The sequence below is a fragment of the Pezoporus wallicus genome, unplaced genomic scaffold, assembly GCF_028554395.1.
Source record: "Pezoporus wallicus isolate ANWC-B61680 ecotype Strahan unplaced genomic scaffold, APGP_CSIRO_Pwel_v1 contig_10380, whole genome shotgun sequence".
NCBI lineage: Eukaryota > Metazoa > Chordata > Aves > Psittaciformes > Psittacidae > Pezoporus > Pezoporus wallicus.
Window position 1 is genome coordinate 67,523 of NW_026635718.1, and position 24,918 is coordinate 92,440.

Consider the following 24,918-nt stretch of genomic DNA (forward strand, 5'->3'; position numbering starts at 1 on the left):
CAGCAGCAAGCCAGCCACTTAACAAACACAAGGGATTTCACTGAGTATCTAATAGATGTGTTCCTTCAATCCCTCACAGTACCTTAATGTAAGCCCTACTAAATCCAAACAATGAGTTTGGGCGATGACAACACTACATTGCTTTGACAAAGCATGTTTGGTTGAGGCAGGAAACTCCCAAATGGTGACAAGTTTCCCTAGGAACATGTGCCTGCAAGAATGCAGACCAAAAAAGAATGAGTAAAGACAATTTGTACCAGAAAACTCCAGGAAGACAACCAGGCACTTGTACAATCCGTGCCCTGTCGTAGGGATTTTCAAATCCCTGATCTTATCGTTAACCACTGCTGGCAATGGATTTCCTCCAAAATAAAACTGAAATGCTTCAAGAAAATAAAACCAAGATGTAGGTGATGCAAAGAACAGTTTTATTTGTGTTTAAAGCAGAACATGAGGGCAAACCAGTGTCAGGAAACAGGCACCTCTTCCCAAACTGAAGCACTCGGTGCTCCTCCAGCCGTGACACACGGACCCAAGCACGTGCAAGGAGCCAGGAGGGCTCTCGTGCAGGGGAAGACTGTCCAGGAAGGACCTGGCTCAAGAACAGGAGCTCAGACAAACTGGGCATTTCATTTGCTTTTGCCTCAGTTACCAAGGGTGAGCAAGCTCTGAAACAGAACTGAGAGCTCAGCACCTTGCCACTGGCCCCAGGAATCAGAGCAGTAGCCACCAGGCTGGGACATCAAGGCAGGGCCCCAGAGGCCTGCAGTAATGAAGCAGGGCACGGTGGAGATGTGCTATCTGCCCAAAGGCACCGTGTGTACTGCACATCCCTGTGTGTGAGCAGCTCCCTGGGCTCTGCTCTGCGACTCATGCCCAGGGCCTGCTTTGCACGGAGAGCACTGAGAACATGCCATGTGTCTGCTCACTGGTCTGCCTGAACCAAAGCCTCGCAGCAGGGCAGAGCTTGCACAGCTCACCTTAGCACAAATCTAGACTCCAGCAATGAATGGGGACCCCAACCCAGTTACCCTAAGCTCTATCTTAATGGATGCACTATGGAGGAGAGGGAAGAAGGAAGTCTTTCCTACAGCGCCTAAGCCACGATCTCAGAGGTGGAATCTCCACAAGGGAAGTGGATGTCTTTGGCAAGGCAGGGCCCATTGGGTTCCTTTCCGAAATCCACCAGGAAGTTCTTGTTCACACACAGGCCTCCCTTCTCAGTGTCCACATCAATCTGCAGCATGACAGAGCCTTCCCTGTGAGTGAACAAGAGCGCAGCCATCACACACAGGCAAACCCCAACCAGGCTGAAACGTTTCTGCTCTCCCCAGCTAAAGCCTGGCTCTGCAGCTCCACACAGGCAGCGGCTGCTATGTGCCCAGCCAGAGACCTTTGAGAGTGAATTGCATGGGGAAGTCAACAGGAGGAAGCTGTGGGATGATGTGAGGAAAATCTGTCCCCCTGCAATCACCCACGTAGCCCTGGAGCCCCCCACATGAGGAACCTTCCCCATTCCTAACACCGAGGCCCTGCAAAAAACGCCCCTGGCTGCCCCATCAGTTCTTACTTGACCAGGTTTGGGTAGAACTGCTTGTCCCATGTGCTGTAGAAGGAGTTGGTGACGTACAGCCTCTTGCCATCCAAGCTGAGCTGCAGCCTACTCGGGCCGCCGTACACCCTCTTGCACTGAAGGAACAACACACAGCAGGGATGTCACTGCTCCTTGCTCTGCCCAGCCAAGCATAAGCAGGGGCAGAAACCCTGGACAGAGAAGTAGCAGAACAGAGCCCAAGTGCAAAGGACACCCCAGGGCAAAGAGGGTGCAGAACTCACCTTGACCACCAAGGGCTCGGGCTGGCACTTCAGCTCCTCGTCTCTGCACACAGCAACAGGTCCACCTCTGAGGATGCTGCCTCCCACAAACACCTGTAAGCGAGGCAGGAGGAGAAATGTTATCTGGTCATCTACCCACCACCAGACTCTGCTAAGGAAGTCACCAGTGCAAGCCCTTCTGCCCCTGCCTTACCTGTCCTACCAGCCTGGGCTTGCAGTTCCTGGACAGCTCGTATTGGCGGATGTCTCCGTGCAGCCAGTTGCTGAGGTACAGGTACTTGTCATCCCTCGAGATGACCAGGTCGACTGTGAAGGCTGGGGCACAGAAACAAAGAGTTCCAGAGAAGGCAGCATCAACAGAAACACACCCTGCATTGAGCCCCAGCTCTCATCTCACCACCTGAGGGGACACAAACCTGGCATCTTGCACATAATCCATCCTGCCACCTCCTTAGGTGGAATCCGGATCACCTCCTCCACTGCCCAGTTGTCTCTCTGCACAAGAGACACAGGCACCATGAGTGCTCCTGCTGCCCACACAGAGCAAAGCTGCCTGGGGAGGGCTCCCACTGCACGCAGCTACTACCCAAGCACTTGCCTCACACTTGTAGAAGCGGTAGACGATGCCGCTCAGGGCACAGCTGACGTATCCCTCGGCAGCATCGGGGTTGTGCAGGAATTTAACACTCAGGGGCAGAGAATCCTCCCCCAGGTCAAAGCACTGCGTGAGAGTGCGGCAGGACAAGTTCCACACGTTGAGGCGGCGTCCATAGACCCCTGAGGAAAAGGAAAACTGAGTCAGAAGAGGGGGGTTCCGACAGGAACCTGTGCCCCTCTCCAGCTCTGGCAGCCTCTCTGATGGCATCCACACCCTCCCACCGCCAGGGGCACTGGCTCAGCACTTGCACCCCTATTCCCTCACCTTTCTTCAGGTCGTCAGGATTAAAGCCATATCCTGCACGTTTGAGCTCGAATCCAGCAGTGCTGATCAGAACATTGTGGCGGGGCTGGAACCAGAACTCATACCCGCTCGGGGGGGATGCGCACTCGTTTTCCCAGTTCCCCTTCAGCTCAAAGTTCTGTCCATCCAGCAAGACAAATCCACCTGGCAGACACAAAGGGGATGCATGGAAAAGATCCCATACTCCACTTCCAAACCCGCCACTGGCTCAGGGAGCTCCTCCAGGGCAAAGTACCTTTGGCGTTGCCAGCTGGATCTCCCACGTTAGCAATCAGAACGTCACCGTTGGGCAGGCTGCGAGGCACGTTGAGGTACCCCTTGTTGCACTTCCAGAAGACATCCACTGGCTCAATCATCTGTGAAGAGTGCACACACACACACTTCAGCTTCTGACTGCTCAGCTCAATGCACACATAAGGCTCTGAGCTCCCCTCTATGCAGACAAGAATGCAGCAGCACCTATCTCACTATAACAGCTTGTCTGTCTGCACTGTGCCTTCCAGTTATTAGACTCTCTCTGAAGGCAACAGGCACAGAAAGGAACATGAGGGTGATGCAAGCCTCCCTTGCCCTGGAAAGCACAGAGCTGAGAGGGAAACGTGACCCAGCTCTCTACAATCAGGGTGGAAGAGAAGATGAGGAGAGAGCCCTTGTTCCCTGTGTATTATTCCAGAAGCACCAGTTCCCAACTCCTTCCCAGCTACTTGTCCCTGCATCGCCTTTGGCATACCTTACACAGCCTGGGAGCCCGGCACTGGGAACCCACATCCACCACGTAGATGCGGGAGGAAATGAAAGAGGGAAGAATCAGCTTGGTCCTTTGCGTGCTGGCATTGTCAAAGCAGGTGCAGCCACTGCTCCAACCCGAGGAATGCAGCTCGTCTTTGAGGTTGGGCATGGGCAGGCGGTGGATCACCTAGGCAGTCAAGGCAGAGTTAGGGGAGTGCAGGGAGCAGGGACAAACGGGCACCCTAATGCTGCACATACTTGTGTCTTGGGAGCCTCCACCTGACTGGAGCCTGCACTGCCTCTAGAGACTACGGGAGGACAAGAGTGCTCCTTGCACTGGGCACTGCTCTCTGTTAGGGAACTGTGGGCAGCTGAGGAATGGGAGATTCTCCCAAGAATTCCTCACCCCGTGCAATTAAAACTCAGGAAATCATGTTTAGGAAGAAATGATGATTATCATCTTGATGGAAGTGATGCATTGCTCTGCAAAGCCCTTCTCAGAATGGATCTCAAAACGTGCTAAAAACTTTCAGAAGGCTACATTGGCTTTAAAGTGCATTTTCTTCTAAGCTCTTGTAGTAATGGGCTCTCAGGTCATATGTACCCTTGAAGTAGATAACCTGCCTTTGCAGCCTTCAGGATGAGAGCAGGCAGGGTGGTACAGCGCACAACAGAACATCTCTGACGTGGCAGCACCATAGAATCATGCTGAGCTCTGCAGAAGGATACCCTCAATCCCCTGGGTCACTAGGGACCATTTTAATCTCACTGGCAGCATCAAATACTCTGGAAGTGAGTTGGGAAGTGAGTCAGAACCAACTTGTCCCCGGGACACAGAGATGGAGATGATTCAACTAGAGCCAGGCATAAAGGGACAGTGGAAGACAGTAAATGCCATGGATCTAGCCAAAGAGGGAACAACTGGTCCCTGTTATACCAGTCCAATAAAACCACAGTCAAGATAGGTACCTGGCCATAATATGGAGATCTGGGGTTGAGGTCCACGGTGGCAAGGAAGTCAGGTTGGTCAATGCACGTTTCCCTGTAGGTACAGGTCACATAGGCAACCTCCTCCCTAGGAGCTGGGGACAGAGAAAGCTGTGTTAAATAAGTCATGAACCAGCCACAAAGAAAAGCTTCCAATGACTGAACTACTTCTTCTGGATGCTGCAACCTCCCTACTAGTAGTTGAACTAGGAGATCCCTTGCAACTGGAACTGTTCTAATTCTCTTCTGTTCTGCTCCTCCTTGCTCACTGACAACTGTCCAAGCCTGGCTCCTTTACTGACCCAGAGGTAAGAGAAAAACAAATGTTGTTCCCGCTGGGGGAAGGGACAGGCCATACCCAGCACCCACCACTGGTCTCCACCAGCACAGAGCTCTTTCCCAGACCACCCATTCACAGCACGCTCGGGAGGACTTGCCTTTCACAGTATCCGGGCAGGTGGGGTACTCGTAGCACTGAGCTCTGCATCTGTCTGGTTTGAGAAGAACACAAGAACAACATGAGAAATGGCCATCCTAAAAGGCACCAACCCAGAAGCCTCTGTCCCACCTGAGGAGCTTCTCCCACCCCAGCTGTCAATGGGGACCACTGTAACCAGCAGCTGCTGTCGTTATGTCACTGACAGAGCACAGATCTGGGAGAGGAATCATCCCCAAACTGGCAGCAGGGCTGTCACGGATCAAAGCACAGCTCAGTTCCCTTCTGACCCATCCGAGCCTCCTCCTCATCCCCTTCCTATCAGCAGGGAAGGAGCAAAAGCCTCCACCGAGCACCACACCAGGACCGAACATCTGGCCTGGAAACCGACTCTGGTTTCTTGTCTCCCCAAAGGAAGGGAAGGCTCCCTCAGCACGGATGCTGCAGCCACATGCAAGAAGCTTTCCAAGGCCAACAGAAGCCCCCAGCAGCAGATGGGGAGAGAGACAAAAGGAACCTTTGGTACCAGTGGGACAAAACGCCCAAGCTGAGTCCCACCTTTCTCCTTCTGCAGCGCTCAGAGGAACAAACCTACCAGTAACCAGGTGGGACCCACTTCCAAGAGGGGATGCCTGGAGCCTCCAGACAGGGGCTGGAGACAGAGGCAAGAAAGAACAACACAGCCAGGAGCTGCTGAGGGGAGGCTGCAGAGCATCTCTTACCCATGCTGAAGGTGATGGCTCTGGTTCACTCCTCAAGAGCAGAGGTGCTGGAGCTGGAGGTGCAGCTTGCTGTCTGCCTCGCTGGAGTGGGTTGTGTTGTGCCAAGGCTGCTCCAAGGGGGCCTTATATACAAGGTAAAGGGGTGGGGGAGAAAGCAACCTGCCAAGGGAGGAGCATCACTCCTAAGCGTTTGGGAGGTGCCAGATCACCACCGTAGCCTGTTTCCGCCTTGCCAACCACCAATCTTGGGGTAAAATCTGCTGCTCCATGCAGGTCTCTTCCTTAAACACAATCTCCTGTATCTGATCCTGGGGCTCTGGTGATTTTCAGTTGACTTCTCCAGTCTTCCGGGCCTCCAGGTCCCCATGAGAAACAAGGTAATTAAAGCCACCCCCCATACCCAGCTTCCCACCATCCAAATGTGCAATGGCTGCAAATTCCAGGCAAGGGATGAGAAGCCCTCAGACCAGCAGCCCCGCCAGCAGCCTCCTGCAGATTGCAAGCTTGGAGCACACTGAGCTGGACCCTGAAGGCACCATGGGCTCCCTGGGCTCAGCTCAGCAAGCCTGCCTCAGAGGGGCTTCTACCCCAAAAGAAGCCTTTCTGAGCTCTAAGGACTGCAAACTGGGGTGCAGCACAGGCTCAGGAGAGGGTGGGGGCTCCAACACACTGAAATCAGGTGAGGACCTGCTGACATCTCCCACACAGCTGGAAAACATCACCCTAGGAATGGGTGCCTCCCATAGTTCCATACAATCTGTGCAGCACCTACAAGGTCAAGACCTGCTGCTGCCTCTCAGGGTGGCATCTCCATATGGGAAAGTCAGCCCAGCTCCAGCAAATGGAATCCCTAGGATTCAGGACAATGCAACCAAGCAGAGCAGTGCCTGAGCACTTCCCTCCTCACCACTCTGGTCAATGGGCACCCTAAGCCCCACTGCAGGCACTAACACTGCAAAGCACCTGGCACCAGTGCAGTTGAGTTTCATGCAATGGACTCAGCTGTCAGAGAACACCCAGGGGAAGAGCAGAGATCTCTGGTAAAGGGCCTAAGGTGTTGGAGAGAAGAGGTTTAGAAGAAGGGTCCTCTCCTGACATCCCCATGAGCCTTGCTACCACCGGCTGCCAAAGTAATGCAGGAAGAAAACGCCAAGCACCATAGATCATGAACAAGTGTCACATCGTGTGGCAGAACTCCTCAATCAGTGGGCACATTACATGGGATAAGTAATTGCTCCAATGCTGGAATGCAGAATCATCTGACAGCACCATTAAGGAAGCCCTTGGGAGATCTCTATCATAAGAGCAAGCCTGTCTCACTGGGCTGTAATTAATGGATCTCTGGTTCCAGAGCAGCACTTTAACATGTGGCAGCACACAGCAAGCAGCCTGCACCTGGCTCCAGTGCCAACCTATATGCAGTTTCTTGCCTAAGCAGTGCATTACTCAGGTACGTGGCCCACTTTTCCACGTGCTTTGTTTCAGACAATGGAAGAGGGCAAAATGTCTTGGTTTTCCATGCAGGCTTGTCCTCCCTCCTTCCCCAGAGAGGGGAAATTTCAGTTTCCAGAATGGCAGGATACATGGCTCTAACGTGCTCCAGGCACCATGGACCGGAAGATGCTCACTGAAGGCTATGCAGGCCTGAAAGGAGGATGCAGCCGCAGCTTTGGTCCAGCAATGAGAACTACAAATCCAGCTCAGACCAGCAGCAGAGACAGGCCAAAGGCAAAACAGAACACAGCACGCAGGAGCATAAGCTGAGCTGGAGACTCAGCAGGAATCACATGGAAATGAGGCCATGGCTGGCATCTCTATAATAGAATGAAAGGGAACGAAAGGAGCAGCTCCATAGCTGGAGCTAACTGTCCTCCTCAGGCCAACTCAAAACAGCCTTGCCCTCTTCCCTGCACAGAGCTCATCACTGCTCTCCCATGCTGCTCTGAGTCCATGAGAGGCAATTTCAGGTGCTCAGCTGATGCCTTCTGACCATGCTCCTGCTGTCACGATGTGCATGGCTCACTGCACCATCTTCTTGGGCCTGCACACCCGGTTATTAAAACTTCATTAGCCTTCCACTCATTAGCTAAGTTAGCTGGTCATCCTTGTTGGCTTTCCTGGGTGACGTCTTTGGCATCCCTCACAAAACCAAGCTGTGGGGTGTAGAGTTTTCTAATTAAAACTGATAGTAGGAAGCATAAGAGCAGGCTCAGCAGCACCAGCAAGCGATGGTTAGCGGAGAACACAATCACTGTGGTCTGCTCTGGGCCCGGGGAAAGCTCCCCATGATGGGCAGAGATGGGAGGCCATGACATGGAAAAGCAGTTGGGGCTTCTCAGGAGAGCCCACACTGGGCCAGCAGCTGCTCCCCTCCTCTTGCCCATTTCTGCCAGCCCTGATAGGGAAGGACATGCTATAATTTTGATAAACAACTAATCATAGAATAGTTAGGGTTGGAAAGGACCTGAAGATCATCCAGTTCCCCCCCCTGCCATGGGCAGGGACACCTACCACTAAACTATGGCACCCAAGGCTTCATCCAACCTCGCTTTGAACACTGCCAGGGACGGAGCATTCACAACTTCTCTGGGCAACCCATTCCAGTGCCTTACCACCCTAACAGTAAAGAACTTCTTCCTTATATCCAATCTAAACTTCCCCTGTTTCAGTTTGAACACACTACCGCTTGTCCTGTCACTACACTCCCTAGTGAAGAGTCCATCCTCAGCATCCTTGTAGGCCCCCTTCAGACACTGGAAGCTGCTCTGAGGTCTCCCCGCAGCTTCTCTTCTCCAGGCTGAACAGCCCCAACTTCCTCAGCCTGTCTTCATACAGGAGGTGCTCCAGCCCCTGCTCATCCTCGTGGCCTCCTCTGGACTTGTTCCAACAGTTCCACATCCTTTTTATGTTGCACACAATGCTCCGGGTGAGGTCTCACAAGAGCGGAGTAGAGGGGCAGGATCACCTCCATGACTGCTGCTCACGCTCCTTTTGATGAAACCCAGGATACGCTTGGCTTTCTGGACTGCGAGCGTACACTGAAACTGGCTCATGTTCATTTTCTCATCGACCAACACCCCCAAGTCCCTCTCCTTGGGCTGCTCTGAATCTCTTCTCTGCTCAACCTGTAGCTGTGCCTGGGATTGCTCCGACCCAGGTGTAGGACCTTGCCCTTGTCATAGTTAAACTTCCTGAGGTTGGCATCAGCCCACCTCACAAGCATGTTGAGGTGCCTCTGGATGGCATTCCTTCCCTCCAGGGTATCAACCGAACCACACAGCTCGGTGTCATCGGCAAACTTGCTGAGGGCGCACTCAATCCCACTGTCCATGGCAGCGACAAAGATGTTGAACAAGACCGGTCCCAGCACCGATCCCTGAGGGACGCCACTTGCTGCTGGTCTCCAGCTGGACATTGAGCCATTGACCACAACTGTTTGCGTGCGGCCATCCAGCCAGTTCTTTATCCACCGAGTGGTCCATCCATCACACTGATGTCTCTCCAATTTAGAGACAAGGATGTCATGGGGGACATCCTTGGCATATAATGGGCAGCACAAGGTGATGTAATGCAGTGAAGACTGGCACAGCACACTCAGTGAGGCAGGAGGAGTCCTTGCTTACACCAGGGACACCACGTCTGCGCTAAAGACCCAAGCAAGAACCACAGGGTGCTCAACACCTTGGTACAAGCTTGGTCCAAGCCTGCAGGCTGGAGGCACATCACAGACCAAAGGCAAAGGCTGGTCCAAGTGCCTGACTTTGCAAAGCTCAGATCCATCACCCCGGATCTCTCCATCACCTCACTGAGCAGGTACAAACCAACCATCACAGGGCTGCACACGCAGAGCCCTTCAGCTCAGCACTTCAAGAAGCATCTCCATGTGCAGGCTGCAAGGTTTGCTGCAGGGGACATGAGCATTGCACAACTCCACTTCTTGCTCCTCCAGGCACCTCCATGCCTCTTCTCCACTACAGTTTGAGCAGCCCCTTCCCCTCCACGGGAGCATTTGCTGTTGGAGTAGAAGTGGCAGGGCAGGGGGCAGAAAGGCCTGGCCAGAAGCAGGGTGGCAGTGGGGTGCTGATCCAGCCCTCCCCAGGCCAGCCCACGGCTACGGCCGGGCAGAGCCCTGCGGCACCCACATCCTCACGTTGTGATTTCAGACAGCGGGTCATGAGCACTGACTCCTCGGTGGCCGCTGAAGGGCTCTGCCCCCCGCAGCCACAGGGCATGGACCTGAGTCACTGCCCGGGCAGGCGCTTTTCCGCCGCATCAGCTCCTTCATCCAGCTCCTCCCACAACCGCAGCATGGCTCCATCTGACACCAGAGGAGTGGCAGCACCACGCAGCCGGGGAGGATGGATGAGCAGGACCTGCTGCTTCTCCTGCTCCAGACCTCTGCTGGCACACAGGCACTGGCACCCTCCCTTGAGAGTCCCTGCGAGCACTGCAGAGCAGACTCCCAGCTTGTCACAAGTGACTTTGATGCACTGAAGGAGCTGGTGATCACACCAGGATTACGGGTGCTGAGCAGTTCAGCTGAACATTCCAGGTTCCTCTCCAAAGACTCATTTACACTTCTCTCTATACACCAAAGAAGCCACTTGCTACACCCTTAGACTCAAACATAGGAGCTCAGGCTTCATCAGAGGATGAGAGACCTCAAGGTAGCAGACCAAAAAATAGTGGGTTTAATGGTGACCCTCATCATGACTGCTCTCACTTCACTTAAGCAGAAACTGTTCTCCACTCTAATTTCCCAGCTACGGTCAGTGGTTCTGGTAAGCTTCACAACACCTTCCCCCCCCAAAATGCCCCAAAATGTAGGTAATTTGGTTAATGTCTGAAATTCTGAGGTCAGTTCCAACAGCCTCTGACTGTGGTACTGACCATGACTGTGCCCCCTCAGAGTCTTCCTTATAGCCAACAAAGGTGCTGTCGACACAGTCAGGCGGGTCCATGGCAAAGCTCACCTTGCCCTGAAGCAGACCCAGACAGGCATACATACAAAGATACATACAGCACTTCATTAGAAGACACTCAGATTCAGGGGCATTTCCAACTGGGATTTCAGGATGGGACCCAGACTGGCGCGCTCACTGTAGCTGGAATGAGAGTCTTCAGCCACCATGCGATATACTGATGGAGTGAGAAGAGGCCTGAGGGCCACCCTCACCAGCAAGTTTGGATTTGTGGAAAATCATGACCTAAAATTACAAGTAGAGTGAGAGAAACTCCTGGATTTAGTTCCGTGCTGCACAAAGCCAGGCTGCAGGCTGCCCTCACGTGGCCATGTGGAGGATGCACCTTCTCTAGTGGAAAACGCTCAGTACAGGAAATAGGTGAGAAAAAATTATATGTTCCAATAGTACTGACTGGTAGCAAATGATTTCCTAACAAATTAATGACTTTCCTGGGCAACGTGAGATAGCTGAGACACTGAGCACTCGCTGTACCCACTCAGTGTGGACTGTTAGTAGCATTTACACAGGTTAGCAGTGTATACTCCGTTCTTGGAACCAGCCCCTTTGTAAGGAAAACAATGCAAGCAAGATGCTTTAAACATTACCTATTTCCAACAAGAAGCTGCTCAAAATGGGTTTTTCCATCAGATACAGGTGGCTACACCACCAGGTCAGTTGGAAAGCTTTCTGGCTTCATAAGCTCCTACCAGAGCTTCTTGTAGCAGGTTTCAAAGAGACCCAGTGGCAGCATCCCAACGTTAAAAACACAAAACTGGACTCTCCAGCCTGGTTCCAAATACATTTAGCAAGACAGTAAGCAGCTATGTACAGAATGGAGTCTTGATTACAAAGCAGGATCTGTCAAGCAAGATGAAGGTTTTGCTGTGGAAGCACAGAAGTCAGAATAAACTCAAGCAAAAGGCTCCAGCAGAAGTGCCATCAACATGAAGCTCCTGCAATACCACTGCTGCGATTCCAGCGTTACAACTGGCAGTGCTAAAGCTCAGCAGGGAACAGAAGATGGGAAAGCAACAGATCCAGAGAGGCAGCAAAGAGAATCAGACCCAGAAAACAGCTTAGGGAAGATGCATCAGGAACTGGCAAGAGGAGAAAGGCTGGACTTGTGGGCGTCTGTCTGCTCAAGACGCTGCAGACATGGGTCAGGCACTGCTGGTGGCATTGCCTGGCTCCAGCACAGTGTGCACAAAGGGGTTGTGCAGATCCCTTCACTCTCAGAAGATGGAAGAGAATCTTTGTTTGCAATAATGGCAACAAAGGAGGCTTCAGTGAAAATAAATTCCTCACCAAAGAATTTGCAGATGAATAAGACTGTTACTTCCTGAAATGACCTTACATTTGGAAATACCCAAATGCTGAAGAGAAAAAAGATGTGCAGCTCCATCTGGCTTGAAGAATGCTTTTATTGTTGTTTTTTTATAACATCAGTGCACAGACGTTAAAATATAACCCAAGTCCAGAAGCATGTGACTTCAGATTAGATAGATATGTATGATTTTTATGCTGTGTCTGCTGTAAAGCATCAACTACTGTATGAGCACATTACACTTTGCAGGGACAGAACACTCTTGCTCAGAGACAAGCCCATGGAATGTATCCTTCTTATGGAGCTGTTTAGGAACAGCTTCTTCACCAACAAACAGTGGCAAGGCAAATTAGCATCAAACAAGGCAAATAGCCTTTAAAAGCTGGTGACCTCGGCCTTGAAACCACAGTCAACAGTGATTACACAGGACCTCGTGAAAGGGGAAGGAGGAGAGAAAATGAGCTGGAGATCATGTTTCAGAGAGATTCACTTGGCTGCCTCAGAATGAGAAGAAAGTGGAGCTTCTGTGGCTCACCCTAATGGAAGTCTAAATATAGACAGTGGATAAAGTTCCAGCTGACCCCATTCACCTTTATAAAAGGGGAGAGTAAAGAGGAAAGAGGAGGAGAAAGAGGGGGAAAAACCCAAACACAAGCCCCCCAAAAAACCAGCAACAACAACAAACCCCCTGAAACCAGCTCCAGACAACCATTACATCCAGATATCAGAGGTACAGTCTCCACCAGGGTAACGAACCTCATGAGCCAGGGCAGGCCCATCAGGTTCCTTCCCAAAATCCACTAGGAAGTTTTTATTCACTTGCAATCCACCTTTTTCATTATCCACATCAATCTGCAGCATAACAGAGCCTTCCCTGAAAAAGGGACAAGAAAACAGGTATTGGGAAAAGGTTTCCTTTTTGTTGCTCTTCCACATTTGGGCAAGATCTGTCTTTGTTTAATACAAACCAGAAAGAAACCCTGATACAAAATGGGACTTTTGAAATCACTTAGCCGATCTCAAAAGTGAGTTACACCACCTCAGTGAAACTGCAGCCTCAGATTAGCAATGAATGATTGCAAATAAATAGCTGTTGTTACTTATAAAGGAATAGGGAAGTGCACTATGCCCTCCTGTGGCCATCTGGCACATCATCTTCTTTCCTTAGTTCAGAAGAACAGAAAGCTGCGCTGGTAACACTCAAAGGCAGCTCGGAAGTACTACAGATTCCAGAGGGCTAGGTCAGGTTCACTGGTTTCTTCCCATTCTCATCTACTTCCAAATAGGTCCCGATTTCAACAAACTGTGTGTGCACACCCCAACTTTTGTGTGCCTATTGAGAAGGGGCGGATTCTGGCGAGTGGGTAACACATCTAGGTTGGTAGGCTGTGGATAAAGTGACTAGGTTTAGTCTCCCTGGGTGGGAACTCTGCTCTGTGCAACAGCTGGCATGTGCATAGCACTATATGAGGAAGAAATCTTGCACATGGGCTTGTGCAGTCATCCCTGTTTACCAGAGTTCTCTTACTTGAGAAGATCTGGGTAGAACTGCTTGTCCCATCCACTGTAGAGAGAGTTGGTGACATATAATCTCTTCCCATCCAAACTCAGCTGAAGCATTTGAGGTCCACCTCGCACCCTCTTCCCCTAAAATCGTAATAGAGAACCAGGTGCCTAAGACAAGGCTGCCACAGACACTGAACAAAAGAAATGCAACAGCAAGGAGAAACAAAAGAGCACAGCAGTTCTGCTCCTGGTAGAACCATCCAGAGCTCCGAAATCCTCCACACAGCAGCACCAATCTCCCTATTTTAGAGAGAGAACAGTTTTTATTGGGAGTCTTCCTCCTTACTAACAGGGAGCCTTGAAGCCATTTCAGAAGAATTCCACTTCATTCACAAGACTAGTAATGTAAGAAAGTAAGGGCTGAAGGGTTCAGGTCACTGTACTTGGGTGGAAGTGTCAAAACTTAAGCAAAGGGGTGAGTGGCATAACACAGCTGCTCCAAATGAGAACAGGTCTCTGCTGCAGCTAGGGCACAATCTGCACGAGGAAGAAAAGGAGTATGTGGATCTTCCTAAAACTGCCTTCAGTGGCCAACAGATCTTAGTCATGTCTATGTTCAGTTCTTGCATATCCTGAGACTTTCCACAGGTAGCTGCCTTGATAGTAATAATATTAATGCACACTGATAATGACCAGAGGCAATTAATGTTCTTTCATTTTCTATCACGACGCCAGGTGCCATCAAACTCTTTACACACACACAGACACGCACTCCCCAACCCTGCAGAATGAGCTGGGTTAGTGCTTCACACATACTGGGAGACTCCCAGCAGCAGTGATGGCAATGTGATGAATGCACACTACATTAGCTTTAAATTAGCTAGCTAACAACAGCAGGGAAGATGCAATTACACAGGCTTCAGACGAGTCAAACAGCTTGTCCAATTCCACCAGGGACCCAGAACACTTACCAGAATTCACTAGCTCCAGCCCCTGCTGAGATGTGGTACCTGCCCAGGCTGAAAGCCAACCCACAAACTAGCTCAGATACAGCTCTGTATGTCCTACGTTTGTAGGGATATGTTAAAATGGATCACAATTAGCAGAGCACTGAAAACATGCATATGAGGAAAACTTACTTTGAGCACAAATGGCTCTGGCTGACACTGCAATTCCTTGTCTTCCACTACAGTTACAGGCCCACCTTTTGTGATGCTGCCTCCCAGAAACACCTGTAACCAAGGGAATGGATGAGAATAGGCACCTGCTATCATAAGAACACGAAAGACAATTCTCAGGCAAAATCAAATTGTCATTTTCTTCTTTTGAAAAAGACAGGAACAAGCAGACTGGGCTGTCCTTGTACGTGGCAGCTTTGCTGCTGCTGCCTCACCTGCCCCACCAGCTTGGGCTTGCGGGTGTTGGAGATGTCGTACTGGCGGACGTCCCCGTGCAGCCAGTTGCTGAAATACAGGAACCTGTCGTCCAGCGAGATGAGGATGTCAGTAATAAGACCTTCAAGAAAACAGTCAGCAGCAAAGTCAGGAAATGGACAGGCCCAGCAACAAACAAGACCACGAGTCTATTATCTTTCCAAATTCTAGTCACAGCAGCCTCAGAAAAATCAGTAAAGATATGGTTTGAACAAACACAATCATCCTTGGACACTTGGTGCCTACTCAGAGGAGCTTCAGGCTCTACAGCATTCCCAGGACCACTCCCGTGAGCTCATGCTGAAAGAGCCAAACTCCAAGTGTTTTTCTGACCTCAAGCACTGAGTGGTGTGGGAGCAGATGGGTCTGATGATCTACTCGATGGCTTGTAAGCAAGGCTAATTTGGTGACACCAGAAGTGTTACACAAAGAACCCAAAGAGAAATTCAGTATTTTGCAAGGAAGTGTTTGCTATTTAAGGATGAGATTTTGCAGAAAGCTCCACTGAACCAGGGAACTGAAGAGGGCAACACATCTCTTCTGCAAACACACTCACCAGGCATGTCAGGGAGAAGCCATCCCTGCACCTTCTTGCTGGGGACTTCAATCACCTTCTCTGCTGCCCAGTCTCCTTTCTGCAGAAAGCTCAGGAGAGACCACAGCATTATTAGTGCCTTGATGTTAGCCAAGAGAGCTCAGCTATGCAGGACAGAGGGAGGAGAAGCAAATAGTGCTGTTTATTTAACAGGTCCTCTACACAGGGGGTATGCACACCGCAAGCATTACCAAGGGGTGAGGATGGTAACTATTACTGCCAGTTATGCTTATGCTATGCAACAACATCTCAGATTGCTGTAACAGTAGCAGAACTAAAACCCCTAATCACCTGTAGCTTGGTGTCCCACCCCTCTCCAGCTCACCCCCTACTCCCCTGCTCATGAGCCCACCACCTTCCCTCCTTTCTCCACCTTCCAAATACTGGCTGAGCAGCAGGCAGCACACACTGGCACTGGTGACAAGTTTCACAGGTTCTGATCAGTTCTCCAACTGATGCACATTTGTGGAGCAGCTCGCAGGCCAGAAAGCAAGCCGTTGAGCTAATGCTGTAGCCCTTTCCTCAGTGCAGGTGCTCATCAGACTTTCATAGGTCATTCATGGCGATTAAATTGATCAAGAAGTTATTGTGAAGGGTGGGGGTGTTGGAAGTGGGGCTGACAGACCAGCACCATGACCTCTTCAGCTTTGCTGCCTTTCAGGATCAGGCTGCTGAAGATTTGCATCCTGGACATAGCAGAGGTACTCAGAATGCAACTGCTAAAGGTGAGGGACTATCCAGCAGCTTCAGAAAGTTACAGCACTGGCTTCAAGGCACACTGTCATGTGTCAGGTTTGCTCTCTGACACAATCATAGAATCATGCAATAGTTTGATTTGGAAGGGACCTTTAAAGCTCCTCTAGTTCCAACCCCCTGCCATGGGCAGGGACACCTTCCACTGCAGCAGGTTGCAGCAAGCCCCATCCAACGTGGCCTTGAACACTGCCAGGGACAGGGCAGCCAGAGCTCCTCTGGGCGCCCTGTGCCAGTGTGTCACTGCTATAGCTTGGCTAGAATTAGACTGGAATTGAGAGCCATAATATTTTTAATCCAAATTCTACTATTTCCTAAGTGACTGGAAGCTTTCTGAAACAGTCTCTGTGTTTGCCATGGCTTTCATTGCTTACCTCTGTCTTGTAGAACCGATGAACTGCAGCACTCAGAGCACATCCCACAAACCCTTCTGCAGCATCCGGATTGTGGAGGAATCGAATCTCCAAAGGTATGGAGCCCTTCCCTAAGTCAATTGTCTGAATGTAGGTGTGAGTGCTCCAGTCCCACACGTTAATGTGGCCACCATAATGCCCTACCAGATCAGGTCAGAGCAGAAAAAGCACAGAATATATTATTTTATCAAAGAATCATTTTTACTTTTGAGAGTTTAAACAAATGCCCCCTCACCTTTCTCTATATCAGCTGGGTTAAACCCATCTACCAAGGCTTTTGGGGCTCCCCATTCAGTGCTCATCAGGACATTGTGCCGTGGCTGGTACCAGAAGTCGTAACCCAGGGAAGGCACCTTCTTCCCATTCTCCCAATTTCCTTTCACTTCAAAGGTCTCTCCATCCAGCAATATAAAGCTACCTGATAGAAACACCAAATACATTTGTCTGAAGACATTCACAGAAGTTCACAGCTTTAAAAATGCTTTTTTAAGCTTCAGTTTGCCCTGTTTCTGCTCATAATAACAATAAATCTGCCAGCCCTTCCAGAGTTCATTTCAATTAAGGGATAACTTAGAGAAGATCCTGGAGGAGTCACCACTGGTTTTCTTTGCTTGCCATCAGTACCCTTGAATTATACAAACAGTATGCATCTATTCAAGGACGCGTTTGCCCACAATCTAGAAGAGAAAAACTCTCTGAAAAGGAGCAGGGTTCCACCACTTAACCCCCGAGGTATATTTTTTCTAATAGCTAATATTTCTCTCAGATGTCAGGTGGTTTACACCTGCATAGGTACCAGAATTTATATGCAAGAATCCCTCAAAAGTTTTAAACAAGAAATGCAACCTATAATGGCCTGAAAGGTTAATTTTCATTAGAGACAAAGAGGATTTAGGTTGGCAACAGCATCTCTCATACCCAAGCCACCAATACTGAGCTGATGCAGACTGTTTTCCAAAGCAATTCTTCCCTGCTCCAGGCTGAAGTGACCAAAGTGAAATGTTAATGGGTTTCCTGCTCATACTATAACCACTAGAGTTGGTCTTCTTTACTAATATATGCAAAAGCCTGAGGCCTGGAAGCTGAACTCATCAACAGTCCCATTGATATTCCTCTACATCAGGTCTGAAGTGCAGAGCAGTGACCATTCAGCTTACCTGGGGGGTGATATTTTTATTCCAGCATTAACCATTCCAGGAGCTGTTTGTTGATGTGCATAAGAGAACTGTAAGCACTGACAAATTCTAACCTTGCAGCTTGTGCTTTGGGAGCATGATACTTCTATACCGTGAGCACTTTCCTAGAGTAGTTAAAGAGGACTAATACCTTTTCCATTGCCAGAAGGGTCTCCCAAACAGCTGATTAAGATGTCACCACTGCCCAGACAGTGAGAGGTGTGAGGATTACCCGCATTACCCTTCTGGTATAACTCCACTGACTCAACAACCTAAAATGAGTATACACATAGTCACAGTTACCTCCATGGAGCTCACTTAGACAACACCAATTCACCCCTAGGAGTTCAAGTTTCACAAAAGGAAGGGAAGGGGGAAATCTTTGAGGCATGTCAGAGGCTCGGTTTGAAACAAAATTCACTGAACAGGGAAAGACCTTAGGGGGAGTTATCCACTGCATTAACAGTCACAGGCAGACAAGGTTCTACAGAACTGAAAGACTATGAATGGGAGTATTTGCTGGCAGGTGGGGTGGGACAAAGACCACTGAGAAGTTTCCTTTCATTCCACATTATGATCTGTACTGAAGTTTCCCTGACCAAGTACAGATGCTGACAGTGTATGTATTTACATCTCAGCTAATCCTCTCTGCCTTACAGTCAGTGAAAACAAACGCTCCTGAGACACAATTCCTTTACCCTAAACCAGTTTCTAAACCAGGTTAGACAAATGTGACTCCAGCAGTGCCTATTTTTTTTCACTGACTGTAAAGGGAATCTAACCAGTTAGACATGAAAAAGTGTAAGTCTATATCCTAACCTCTATCTATGCCAGTATCTGGATCTATAAAATCATTGTCTCTTGGTCAAAACGTATGAAACAAAACCCCAGCTTAAAGTCATGTAAATATACCTTATGGATTCTAGGAGCTCGCATGTCTGTTCCCACATCCACCACGTAAATTCGAGAAGAGATCAAACTTGGTAGAATCAGGCGGTTCCTTCTCTTGGTGGCATCCCCAAAGCAGCTGCTACAGGCGTTCCACCCTGAATGATGGAGCTCATCATTCAGATTGGGCATGGGCAGGCGATGGATCACCTGCAAAGTCAGAGACAGGCTTCACATTCAGTTTCATAGAGTTTTCCCCTAGGCAAAAAAAAATGAGCCTTTATGTCAAGGCATAAATTAATAAAGAGCAGAAGGAAACTGCTATTTGTTAGTCAGGAAACAGATTTTAGCCTGAGATATGCAGAGCTGAAGCTGTAAAGTAGGAGAAGAAAGCTGGACATCATGATTGCACAGCATTTGTGAAATGCTGCGTGCCATTAAGTGAATTCAAATCTTTAAAAGACTAACTAATTTAGGAGACATGCAATAACAATAGGGCAAAAAATACAATAGAAACACCAGAGCCATTCTACACACAGGTACCTGACAGTAGTGTGGAGATTTGGGATCAACATCCACAGTGGCCAGGTAGTCAGGCTTCTCTACCCCAGTGTTCCTGTAGATACAAGGCAGGTACACAATCTCCTCCCGGGGACCTGTCAAGGCAGAAGTCTTGTAAAAATGGTTTCTTTTGACACATTAAAGAAAAAGCTGTGGTTAAGTGTAAGAGCATCTCCTCTGGATTTAAACTCTGTCTGTAAACTGGGTTTCTTCCCAGGAAGCTGAACCTCAGCATTCCCATCTTATGGGGAAACACCACTAGTATGTAGTTTGAGCAGCCAGGAGTTGCCAAGAGCAAGTACTTATTCACTTTTGAGGCCTTTCCTTCCCTCACCCTCCTCACATAATAGGCTTTGGGGATGCAATGACTTTCCTGGAGAAGGACAGTGCTGGAAACCAGCTCCTACCCTGTGGAGCCTCTCCCTTCCCCAGCTACAGAAGTGATGACTCCCAGCTGCCAGTGCCCAGAGCTCACTCTACCCATGCCAAAAGCCTATTTACTACAACCTATAAAACTGAGGCTTTTAAATTCCATCAAAGGACGTGAGGTGAAGTTCTGACACTATTACAATCTATAGCAAAATGCCTCAAGGGCTTTAGTGAGGGTCAGGATTTAGCCAGACACTGCTGGACAGAGCAGAACACATCCTTAGTGCAGCTACAGGTGGATGAGAAGCTTGACACTAAACTGTGTCACACAGAATTCCCAACACTCCTTCCTCCTATTTTCCCCTTCTGTCCTAAAGAGTAGTTTGTTGTTATGAGAGAGTCTGAAGGCAGTCTGGGTTTAGAAAAGATGTGCTTACCTTTCATGGCATCCAGAGGAGTTGCGTATCCTGGGCCACATGCTCCACATTTTGCTGATTGGAGGGAAAAAAAGAAGTTCTTCTAATTACCAAATTATTTTCAAGCATCTCTCTAAGAGGACTTTGGCTTTGCATTGAGAGATGGACAAATGTTAGATCCAGTTTTTACACTGCCAAACACCTGACTCCAGTCATGCTGAGGTTACACACAATGTGACATGCCATGCTCAAGAATGATGGGAAAGTTAGGCCTTCATTTCCAGGAGTTCAGCCTCACAATTTGAAAGCACATTCATATATGACAAGGGTCTGGGATTTAAGAAAACTGTGTTAAATGTTTTACAGAGAGCTGCTGAATCACTGCCAGATGAGTAAGGAGACAGATGTGAACAGCCCATTTTATCACTGGAAAGGCTCCAGTCCCTCTCTGCACAGAAATGCCAAAGAAGTGGATAGTTTTGAGGATTTACAGCCTGGGTAAGAAGTGACACTGCAGGTGACCAGAAAGGACAGGGGAAGGGGAATCATCAACCATTCCACCTTCTAGTACAAACTCAGCTCCCCACCTTTACTCTCATGCCACTCTTACCTCTGCTCTGTACCAGTCTGGATCCTAATCAACACAGAAGTTGTGCTAAACCAGCCTTCAGCACAGTAGAGATTCCTACTCCAACACAGTCACAGCACACACATGCTCAGGATTGCATCAATAAATTGTTGGCTAGAATTAAGAAACTACTATCCTGAAATACTGCTTTAAGGGGCAGTTACAACACGTTGCAAGTTTATAGGCTCAAGGGATGCACAGAAACCTCTACTTTTCTTGAGCCATGGAGCTGCAGGGCTACTGGACACCGTGCAGGAAGCTTCTGCTCCATTCCTAACTGGGACCAGGATATAGTCAGTGTTCCAAGCACAACATGCAGCAGTGCTGTGCAGCAGGACAACAGTGTACTTTTCAATGTGACACAAAGTGAAATGCATGTTGACAGAGACAAAACCATAGTACAGATGCCTCCCTCTGTACCTCCAGTGTCTGTAATAAAAAGCAGCAAACTAGGTAACTATTTACCATTCTCCAATACTCAAAGAGAGTGTGATGGCATCAGAATACCCCAGATCTCAGATTCCAAATGCAGAGGCAGTGACAGCTCCATTGCCCATTTCGTTAGGGAGCCTGCCTCTGAAGGCGAAATGCTTCAAGCAATCCATTGACTGTACATGGAGCCTCATAACCTCACAGACAGGGTCTTCTCAGAAAGAGCAATTCAGTACTTTAGGTTACATTTCACCTGCTCTGTGGAGCAGTTTTATCTGGAAACACAAAATAGAAAGTTTGCTTTGTTCGGTTTATGTCTAAGCCATAACTGAAACTTTCTTTCCATTTTCTCAATCACCAGCACTGGCAGGAGCTCAGCTGGCATCAGACCACAGCTCCACGAGCATTGCAAATGCAGTTTTGTGCAGATCCCTTTGAGAAAAAGATTATTTGTGCCGAATTGTTTTCCAGAGAAAACACACAGCAAGACACTGGACGTTTTATCTTCCTGCTTCTTGCAGACATTTGTTTCTCCTTTCCCTCTGATCTTGCTCAAACCCTCTTTTATTCTGAACCATTGTACCTAACTGCCTGAAGATACACGTGGATGAAGCAAACTCCATGCCAAGCTCATTTGTGAGCACAAAATCAGGGGTTTGACATGAACTGTGATTGTATCACCTTGTAGCAACATGTTAACAATAACATTTACATTGCTATGTTCATAATCCATGGTTAAACATTATAGTATTACTTGCTATGTTCTAGATCCACCCTTGACCTGGCGGCTGACCCAGCGTCCTGGACACCAGGTGCATCACACACACGTGGTTTGGGGACTCCTGCACCAAGACCCTTTTCCTGCAGCACACTGCACCTTCCCAGGCAAATCCTCTCACCCCCAAGTCCACCTTCCTCGTCTTTCTAAAGCAAAGAACATTTCCCTCTTGGCAACAGCTCTGGTGTGAGTTTACCAGGAAGGGCACATGCATTTAACTGTGACTGCTCTGGGGTACAATTTTCCTTTTTCCATAAAGGAAGTTCCAACAAGCCCCATTCCTCCAAACTCCTGTGCAGTTACTGTATATACAGCTGCTAAAAACATACCTGCTCCTTTTGTTCCCATTGTGGGTGCCTGATAGAGCTCAGTTTCACAAAGGGGTGTAGGAGAAAGGTGGCAATAAAGTAGCCACCTCTTTTGAGAACTTAAGAGTTGGGTGGCATCAATCTGGGCCAAACTAAGCTGTTTGGAGAGCAAACAGAAAGTTCTCCAAAATCACAGTGCCTGCCTGGGCTCAGCACTGACCCACTGATAGAGGGGGGGCAAGTAAATGTGGTTTATGATTGTACTGAAAGAACACACAACTGGGAGGGGTCAGAGTATCCTATGGACACGGCAAGACACAGGCCTTACAGAGCGACAGGGAGAACAGCCACGCTTCCTCACTGCAATCCAAGTAACAAATCATGCAAGCAGACTTCAATGATCTGTTAAATATTTGAAGAGCAGCCCAAGATTTGGACTTCTACAGTGCCAAGGGCACTCCAAACCGCGTGACTGAGCCACCGCCTCCTGCTGCTGGAAGCTTTAAGGTGCATTACTGACCTGACTCCTTATCCACTGCCCAGAGACTCCTTACACGCTGCAGCACGCAGTGCACGGGTAACAGAGTGAAACTTGCAGTGTGTTAGAAAGCAAAGCAAAGCAAATCTCCTTTACTGTGTAGAGGAAGTCCCGACAGAAGCACAGGAAGACAAACATGCACCCTAGGCAGCTAAACCAGACTGGACACTTCTGCTGAGTCAGACTCACTGTTTGTATCCCTGCAATAAGGGCTTTTTTTTCACTAAGGTCGACAAACTTACCCTGGCTTGTGAACCCCCTCTTGCATGTTACACAATCATACATGCAAAAAAGCTTCCAGGTATTTTAGCCCTTCCCTCTCTTTCCTATTCATGTATTCAGCAATGAAAGTCCACAAAAAATGACACGGTCTATCACAAAAATACCAGCAAAACATTAAATTCTGGCTCCTGGCTCCCTGGCACCTTTCCCAAGCGTCGTTCCTGTTCACAGTTAAACCAGAGCAGCAAGTCCAAATCTTGTTTCAGCCTCTAAATACAGAGGTACTAAAAGAGACATTTAATGAGAGCATAAAAGGCATTTACTGAGAGCACTAAAGCTACTTATTTAAAACCACAGGGGCTTTCAATAGCTTAAAGGGGTAAAGCTTTTACCAGGCAGAGGGAACGCGGAACCTCAGCCCCGGAGCTCTCCTGACCAGGTCCCTCTGGCCCCTGGTTAGCTGCACAGCGCAGAGCTGCAGCCACAGCACCAGATCCCAGCTGGATCCTTACCCATGTCGGAGGGGCCGCTCAGGGCTGTTGGGTGAAGCAGAGCTGCCTGGGCTGGAGTTGTGCGCAGTGAAGCTGCTGGGAAAGGGGCATATGTGCAAGAGGGAAGGGGCGGGCAGGACTGGGGAGAGCTACTGCCAAGGGGAGGATCCAGAGCAGCCGGAGCAGGCACGGAAACTCTTCTACTTCCCGGGAAAGCTTGGAGGAACCTGGCACAGCTCCACCGGAGCAGCCTTTCGCACTGCTCCTCTCACATTCCAGCACTTCACGTGGGTGTTTTGTACCCAAGGAGAGCAAAGGAGGAAACACTTTGCGGTGAAAACCTCTTGCTTTGGGCAGGGTTTCAAGTTCTGGAGTCAAGGCATGCCCGGCCTAAGCACTGCTCTCAGTTGGGTCGGGTCTGGTAGGCAGCGTGTTCTTAGCATTTCATAGCCCTTAAAGAAGGCTCAACACTTGTCTGCTCAACACTTCACAAAACTACCTCTTAAAGAAGATCCTTTCATGGCTGGCAGCGGCCCCAAGTATTGGAAAATCTGGATTTCACTCTATTCCATTTGGAATTCTAAGCTATCTCCAGTGAGAATTAGTGTATTATTTCCCATTTATTTTTTAAAGGGCAGTGCTTTTTCCCCAGGCAATATCACCTTGGTCATTCCCAAGAGCAGACACCACATTTTACAACCCTCTCCCACTTCTCTGCTTCTACATGAGCCACCATGTACAGCAGAAACACTAAATGGTGCTGAAACCCTCCAACTACTGAGGCTGGTCCCTCCATTATGCCAAAAGGGTGTCAGGGAGCTCTGACAACCAACCTACAACTGACCATTCATTCACATTTATTTAGTGAACTGAGCCTCTTCTTCCTGATCCCAAAGTGGACAAACGCAGTCTGTTAACTCTTTACCTTCAGGCTATTGGCTCAGTGTTTTGTGTGAACAAATTACTGCCCCAAAATGCTTTTCCTCTCCATTCTCTGTCCTGTTCTCCACAGCTGCATTTGGGGATTTCAACTGACTGATGGTCATTCAAGTTCCACCTCTCTCATCCCATCTAAGGACGAGCTGCTTCACACAAAGGCATTGTTTTAAACCAGGGATTTCTGTTCTTTTTGTCCCCAAGCCTTAGTGTTCATTGGAGTGTTCGTTCTGGTTGAGTCCCATGCCTATCTCTCACTCTTTCTGTCTTTTCCTCCTCAGGTACAGCCTTGTGTGTCCAACAGTTCCTTCCCTTCTTTGCACTTCAAAACACTACTTTACTACGCATAACCTTGATGCAGTGGGGTTTTTTAAGCTGCTATTAAAAAATGTGAGTAATGTATTTCATAAATACACTACGTGAGACCCAGGAGACCCCATGAGATGCCAACTGAAGATCCACGCCAAGGAATCAGAGCTGTGCTCTTGAAGAACTCCACTGACGTCAACGAGACTCC

General features: G+C 49.0%; 2 protein-coding genes across 4 annotated transcripts in view; both read right to left on the bottom strand.

Annotated features, from left to right (window-relative positions):
* Window positions 1-24,918, bottom strand: part of LOC130593080 (methanethiol oxidase-like) — a 35,027-nt gene that overhangs the window by 6,740 nt on the left and 3,369 nt on the right. The window contains exons 1-12 of one of the 3 annotated variants that reach the window (XM_057397955.1): window positions 23,487-23,630; window positions 20,090-20,143; window positions 19,266-19,378; window positions 18,747-18,932; window positions 17,986-18,106; window positions 16,895-17,077; window positions 16,621-16,799; window positions 15,455-15,533; window positions 14,859-14,980; window positions 14,605-14,697; window positions 13,488-13,606; window positions 12,039-12,833 (exon numbers count right to left, since the gene is read on the bottom strand). In XM_057397955.1, coding sequence (XP_057253938.1) covers window positions 12,671-12,833; window positions 13,488-13,606; window positions 14,605-14,697; window positions 14,859-14,980; window positions 15,455-15,533; window positions 16,621-16,799; window positions 16,895-17,077; window positions 17,986-18,106; window positions 18,747-18,932; window positions 19,266-19,378; window positions 20,090-20,143; window positions 23,487-23,490 — 1,416 coding nt within the window. In that variant the 5' untranslated portion in view covers window positions 23,491-23,630 and the 3' untranslated portion in view covers window positions 12,039-12,670. Of the gene's footprint in view, window positions 1-12,038; window positions 12,834-13,487; window positions 13,607-14,604; window positions 14,698-14,858; window positions 14,981-15,454; window positions 15,534-16,620; window positions 16,800-16,894; window positions 17,078-17,985; window positions 18,107-18,746; window positions 18,933-19,265; window positions 19,379-20,089; window positions 20,144-23,486; window positions 23,632-24,918 lie in introns of those variants that run through there. The other 2 variants (XM_057397957.1, XM_057397956.1) reach the window with 2 other exon arrangements.
* LOC130593082 (methanethiol oxidase-like) lies at window positions 793-4,612 on the bottom strand. The gene is made up of 10 exons (XM_057397959.1): window positions 4,496-4,612; window positions 3,528-3,713; window positions 3,033-3,153; window positions 2,759-2,941; window positions 2,431-2,613; window positions 2,253-2,327; window positions 2,030-2,151; window positions 1,837-1,929; window positions 1,571-1,689; window positions 793-1,259 (listed from the first exon to the last, which is right to left on the bottom strand). Exons 2-10 carry the CDS (start codon window positions 3,693-3,695, stop codon window positions 1,097-1,099), a joined length of 1,227 nt encoding a protein of 408 aa, XP_057253942.1. The 5' UTR covers window positions 3,696-3,713; window positions 4,496-4,612; the 3' UTR covers window positions 793-1,096.

What these genes read in the sequence shown, in the direction of transcription:
- LOC130593082 (XM_057397959.1), bottom strand. Translation starts at nt 3,695, where the DNA reads ATGCCCAACCTCAAAGACGAGCTGCATTCCTCGGGTTGGAGCAGTGGC. An exon ending in CTTCTACAAGTGTGAGGCAA is followed by an intron (nt 2,328 to 2,430) that starts GTGCTTGGGTAG and finishes TTGTGCAGAGAG; the next exon opens with ACAACTGGGCAGTGGAGGAG. An exon ending in GATTATGTGCAAGATGCCAG is followed by an intron (nt 2,152 to 2,252) that starts GTTTGTGTCCCC and finishes TCTGTGCCCCAG; the next exon opens with CCTTCACAGTCGACCTGGTC.